Source organism: Athene cunicularia, assembly GCF_003259725.1.
Source record: "Athene cunicularia isolate RWA chromosome 12 unlocalized genomic scaffold, athCun1 chr12_part1, whole genome shotgun sequence".
NCBI classification, from domain to species: Eukaryota; Metazoa; Chordata; class Aves; order Strigiformes; family Strigidae; genus Athene; species Athene cunicularia.
In genome coordinates, this window is record NW_020799116.1 from 16473833 (window position 1) to 16479674 (window position 5842).

The 5842-nt window shown below is 60.9% G+C and overlaps 1 protein-coding gene across 1 annotated transcript in view; it reads left to right on the forward strand.

Annotated features, from left to right (window-relative positions):
• Positions 1–4182: 4182 nt before the first annotated feature.
• LOC113484901 (2'-5'-oligoadenylate synthase-like protein 2) overlaps positions 4183–5842 on the forward strand; it is a 20363-nt gene continuing 18703 nt past the window's right edge. The window contains exons 1-5 of the mRNA XM_026857588.1: positions 4183–4532; positions 4707–5001; positions 5073–5248; positions 5331–5575; positions 5663–5798. Coding sequence (XP_026713389.1) covers positions 4338–4532; positions 4707–5001; positions 5073–5248; positions 5331–5575; positions 5663–5798 — 1047 coding nt within the window. The 5' untranslated portion in view covers positions 4183–4337. The remainder of the gene's footprint in view (positions 4533–4706; positions 5002–5072; positions 5249–5330; positions 5576–5662; positions 5799–5842) is intronic.

Here is a 5842-nt window from a genome sequence, read left to right on the forward strand (position 1 = left end):
GCCGGGGGCCTGGTGAGGGGCCGGGGTCCGCTGCGGCCCGAGGGTTTGGTGCCGCCGGGAGGGGGAAGCCTTGGGGCGCTGCTGGCGGCGGGTCGGCACCGCCTGAGCGTCTGGGATGGCGCTGAGCGGGGGCCGTGGCCTCTGGGGCTGGGTGGGGTGTTGGGGAGCGCTGGCACTGGGGGGGGTGTCCCCGGGCTCGGGGTTTGACGGGGGTGACCGTCGGGATGGGGTCGGAGGGCGGGCCCTGGCGCTTTTGTTGCGGTAAATCCGGTCTCCAAAGAGCCCCCTAAGGCTCGGTTTGAAGTTTGCGAGGCGGGCATTCTCTATTGCAGCGCCGGGTGCGCGGGGGATCGTCCCACCTAACGTGGGTGCCGCAAGACACAGGCACGCTTACTAGAGACAATAAAAGGAATGAATATTCCTGTAATTTCCCAGAAGCACACGCCTGTGTGCAGAGAATCTAATCCGTATGTTAACACATTGTGCAAGCGTGCTAAAATTCGGGGAAGGGTCTCTGAGCGGCTCCCGCGGGGGGTTCGGTGCTCTGGGCTGGTCCCTAGAGGCTGTTGAAGAGGCGTCTCGTAGTGTCCTTTCCGTGAACTCCCAGTCTTTTCATACAAGGTCTTGTCTTGGCTCATTGCTCTGTCTGTGAAGTTTCTCAGCTTTCCTATCTTTGGCTCGCGCAGGTGTCTGCTGGGGTTTTTTGCCCTTTCCGGGATGTCCCCATCGCAGTTGCAAAAACTGTGTCCTTGGGTGCGTTCTGGTCCGAGGCCCCTTACAGCAATGAGCACCAGCTCCTTGCAGGCATCAGTACCCCTTCCCCTGCCCAAATCCCTGCCCCTGTGCTGTCACTGTTTCTCCTCCTGGGCCATCACCGGCCCTGCCCATATCCCTCCTTCTGCCCTGCCTGCACCTCGTTAGGGAAATCTCACTCCCTAGCTATTGTACCAGTCAGTCTGGATAGCATGACCTTGTACAAACTTTCTGAAGATGCCTATATCTATAGTTGCCATTCTATACTGCATAGTCATGGTACAGTTGGCATGGCTTGTTGAAAGGAGGAGGCCTGCCCCACCACAGAGAGTGGGACTCCTAAGATAAGGCCAGCACCCCAGTTACTCCAAGGCCTCTCTGAGACCCTCGAGTTATCTGGCCTCACAATAAGTAGCTGTAGCAAGACGGGCTCCAGGGACGCCTGGAGATGGTGATGCCATAGAATTTCAGTGGCTTTGGAAAGCAGGTGGAGGGGGTGAGTAGGGACTGGTTAAATGGTGCTGTTCCCTGATGCTCGAAGGGTGTGAGAGCCACGGGTATAACCACATTTGGGGTGTCCTGATTTGGCTGAGACACTCAATGGGTGTGAATAAAGAATAACTCTCGTAATTCTCACCTTGGTGTCCTGGCCTCGATCTTCAGGCCTGCCCACAGCCCTGCCCCTGCCTGTACCCCTGTCCCTGCTGCTGGTCCTGTCCTGTCCTTTCCCCTCTCCTTGCCCACATCTCTGTCCCTTCTCCTGTCCCTGTCTGTATCCCTGCCCCTGTCCCTCCACCTGTCTCTGCCCTGTCTGCATACCTGCCCATATCCCCACTCCTGCTCCTGCTTCTGTCCTTGTCCCTGCCCACGCCTGTATCCCTGCCCCATCCCTGCCCAAATACCTGCTCCTGTCCCAATTTCTGCCCCTGCCCCCATCCCAGCTGATATCTCTGCTCTTGCCTCTATTCCTGTTCCAGTCCCTGCCACGTTGTCATCTGACACTGAGGGGACATCCATCCCTGCTCTTGCTTTGGCCATGTTGCTGCTTTGAGCTCAGAGGGCAACTGAGCACTAAGGAGCCATTCACTCACCCCTTCCCCCGCAGTGCTGGGAAGGAGAAAATGCATCAAAAGGCTCAGGAATGGAGATAAGGACAGAGAGGGTGGCTCACGCATTAATGGTCACAGGCAAAAGACAGGCTCAATAGGGGAAGAAAAAGGACGTCACTTTAATTCAAACACTAACAAACCCAACACTTAACAGAGTGTGGTGAGAAGTGTTATCATATCTTAAAAAGCACCTCCCCCCACCTCTCCCTTATTCCCAGGCTCAGTTTGTTTCTGGTGTCTGTACCTCCTTCCCCTGCAGCACAGGGACAGGGGATGGGGGGGTGCAGTCAGTCCGCCACCTCCAAGGTGGGGGGAAGCACTCTTCCAAGTCCTTCCCCCTGCCCCACAGGGTGTCCCTCTCACAGGAGACAGCCCCCAGTCCTCCCCATGGGATGCATTCTTCTTGAGATTCTCTGGCATAGGTCAGCTCCCCATGTTGCACCTCCCAGCACCGAACTACAACAGCAGGGGCTTCTTCCCACAGAGCCCCGGGAGTCCTCCACAGGCTGCAGGTGAACTTCTGCTCCTCCAGTGACTGCCATGGGTGGCAGAGGGGCAGCCCTGCCCTCTCCCCATGGGATACAGGGGGGGTCTCTGCTCTGGGGCACCTCCCCCCCTTCCTCCTCTTTCCTTTCACTGACCTCGGTGTTCACTTCATAACTTGTCCTCAAAGTCTCCCCCACTCTCAGGTTTCCCCTCTTAAATACATTATCCCAGAGGCACAGCCACCATCACTAATTGACTCGGCCTTGGCCAGAGGTGGGTCCAGCTTTGAGCTGGGGGAACTTCAAGAAGATTCTCACAGGGGCCACTGCTGTAGCCCCCTCCCCTGCTACTAAAACCCCACAACACAAACCCAGCACATTTTCTGCCCCTGCCCACATCCTAGCTGATGTCCCTGCTCCTGCCTGTATTCCAGCACCGGTCCCTGCCGGGTTGTCACCCGACACTAAGGGGACATCCACCCCTGCTCCTGCCCTGGCCATGTTGCTGCTCCTGCCTGTATCTCTGCTTCTGTCCTTGCCCCTGTCCCTGTCCCTGTCCTTGTCGTGCTGCTTTCCCTGTGCCAGCCCCTGTCCCTGTGCCCACCTCTCCCCCTGTCCCTGCCCGTACCCTTATCCCCGTCCCTGGCCCTTCCTGCACTGCACGCCCAACCCCATCCTCACACATGTCCCTGCCCCTGCCGCTGCCCCGTTCCTCTCCCCATCCTGGCCCTTCCTGCCTCCTCTCCCTGCCCCCTGCCTGCCCCTTGCCCATGTCCTGACCTGTGCACCGTCCTGCTCCTGCCCCTACTCCCTGTCCCTTCCTCTCCTTGTTCTTGCCTGTCCCTGCTCCTGCCCACTGCCCCTGCCTGCCTGCAGCCCCTGCCCCCAGCCCACCCTCCTGTCCCTGGCTGAGTTTCCAGGCCCGAGTGTCAGTTACCGGCGCTCCCCGGTTTCCCGGGATGACCCAGCGCAGGCGAGTGGGGCTGCCAGTGGGCAACCACCCCGCGTCCCCCGGGCGGCCCATGGCACCCACGGCCCCGCGTGGGGGATGGGGGGCACCGGGGAGGGCAGACCCTCTGTGCACTTTCGTTTCCAGCCGGCGGAGACCGAAAACGAAACTGGAGCAGAAACAGAAACTCTCGTTTCCCAGCTCTGCTGCACCCGGGGCTTAAGGCAGCGCGGGCTTCAGCGTCCTGCCCGTACCGCCTGCGGCTGCCGGGGGGGGGCAGCAGGACCGCCTGTGATGCGGGCATCAGCCCTGTCCCACTGCCTGGGCTGACACCAGGGTCCCTGGTGGCACTGGCACCGGCCACGTCCCATCGCTGGGGGTGACACTGGGCCCCTGGTGACACTGGCACCGGCCACGTCCCATCGCTGGCGGGTGACACTGTGCCACTAGCACCACCCATGTCCCAGCGCTGACTGTACCCCAGCCCGAACAATTGGGGTCCTGCCGTGGGCACAGGCAGGCGCTGGTGCAGGCAGGACACCCCCAGCTCCCGGGCCTGGCGCAGGGTCCCGTGGTGGGACACCGCCTCCTGCCAGCTGGGCACCCAGGGGAGACCCTGTGCCACCGCAGATACCCCGGGCTACGAGGTCCTGCAGCACCCTGCACCCAGCCTGCAGGCAGCTGCCTGCACTGCCACCACCACTGTCACTGCTGCCCCTCAGCTGGATGCTGGGGGGATGACGGTGCCATGCAGCCCCTCCTGCACCCTCCCAGCCCCCGCGGCGGTGACACCGGGGACAGCCAGGGTACCCCGTTGGCAGCAGTCTCCTGAGGAGCCGGGGCGAGGGCTGGGGAGAGACAAAGCCCCGGGGGAATGGTGCCACCTTAACTTCCCGGTGGTGACGCCATCGGGGCGGTGGCCCGGGAAGGTTTAAAAGCTGCTGCAGGCAGGAGCAGGCAGAGAGACAATTGTAGACAAGACCAAGCGGAGGGTAAGCAGCAAGTCAGGAGAGGGTAGAGGGAGTGACCACACCTTGCAGGATGAACGTGGGGCAAGTGACATCCATAAATGGGCTGAGGATGGTGTCTGCCAACGAGCTGGACCGCTGGATCGCAAAGACCCTGGAGCCCAGCCCAGCTTTCCGCAGCCAGGTGAAGCAGACGGTGAAGCAGATCTGTGACTTCCTCAAGGAGGACTGCTTCGAGACCAACATCCGTGTCCACAAGACCGTCAAGGTGAGCGCTGCCCAGCTTGGGGACCAGCCAGCACCCCTGCTGCCACCCTTCCCTCTGTCCTGTTGCTCCAGCTCCTGCCCTGCCTCAGTTTCCCCTGGCAGCTCCAGGAGCTGTGGCAGGTGATCCGTGTGCCCAGGGGCAGCAATACTGAGCTGGCTGGGTATCTCTTTGCAGGGTGGCTCAGCGGGCAAGGGCACAGCCCTGCAGAACAACTCCGATGCCGACGTGGTGCTCTTCCTCAGCCACTTCTCCAGCTACAAGCAGCAGAAACAGGAGAGAAATTATATCCTGGATTTGATCAAGAGGAGGCTTCATGTCTGCAGAGAGACCCTGACGTTCACAGTGACCATCAGCAAGCCCCAGTACAGAGGTCCCAGCAATACACCGCGCTCTGTCAGCCTCACTCTTGGCTCCAGGACAAGCCCAGAGACCATCAAGGTGGACATCCTGCCCGCCTACGACGCCTTGGGTAAGGGGTGCGGGCTGGTGTGGGGCTGGGCAGTGGCAGAGGCAGCTCTCACCCTCCTTCTCGCCCTGCAGGTCAGGTGGGCCGGGATCCCCGGCCAGACATGGAGGTGTACGTGGGGCTCCTGAATGCCGGAGGTGAGCCTGGGGAGTTCTCCCCCTGCTTCACTGAGCTGCAGAAGAAATTTGTGAAGCGTTACCCTGTCAAGCTGAAGAACCTCCTGCGCCTGGTTAAGCACTGGTACAAGGAGGTGAGGAGCTGCCCAGCTTCCCTGGCACCCACCGGGGACCCACCCCACTTGGCTCTCACCCCCATCCCCATCTTCTCCCTAGCTGCTGAAGCCACGGTACTGCGGTGCAGACTTGCCCCCCAAGTATGCCCTGGAGCTGCTGACCATCTACGCCTGGGAGGAGGGCACAGGCTCCTGCAACTCCTTCGTCATGGCTGAGGGTTTCCGAACAGTGCTGGAGCTGCTGTGCCGGCACCGGGAGATCTGCATCTACTGGGAGATGTACTACTCACTCCAGCACGTCCAGATTGGCGCCCACATCAAAAACCTGATGATGCACAGTCGCTGGTGAGGACTGTGCCTGGTGGGACTGGTGCCACCTGCCCCATGGCAGTGCCTGGGACTGATGGCATCACCTGCCCCCTCTGTTTGCAGCCCCATTATCCTGGATCCTGCAGACCCCACAGGGATCCTGGGCAAAGACACACGTTGGGACCTGATGGCACAGAAAGCTGCCGAAGACCTTTTACTGCTGCCCTGTGTCAATACTGCCCGGCCCTGGGATGTGGAGGTAAGAGAGCCTGTACCTGCAGGCATAACGCCCCCCCCCCCCCC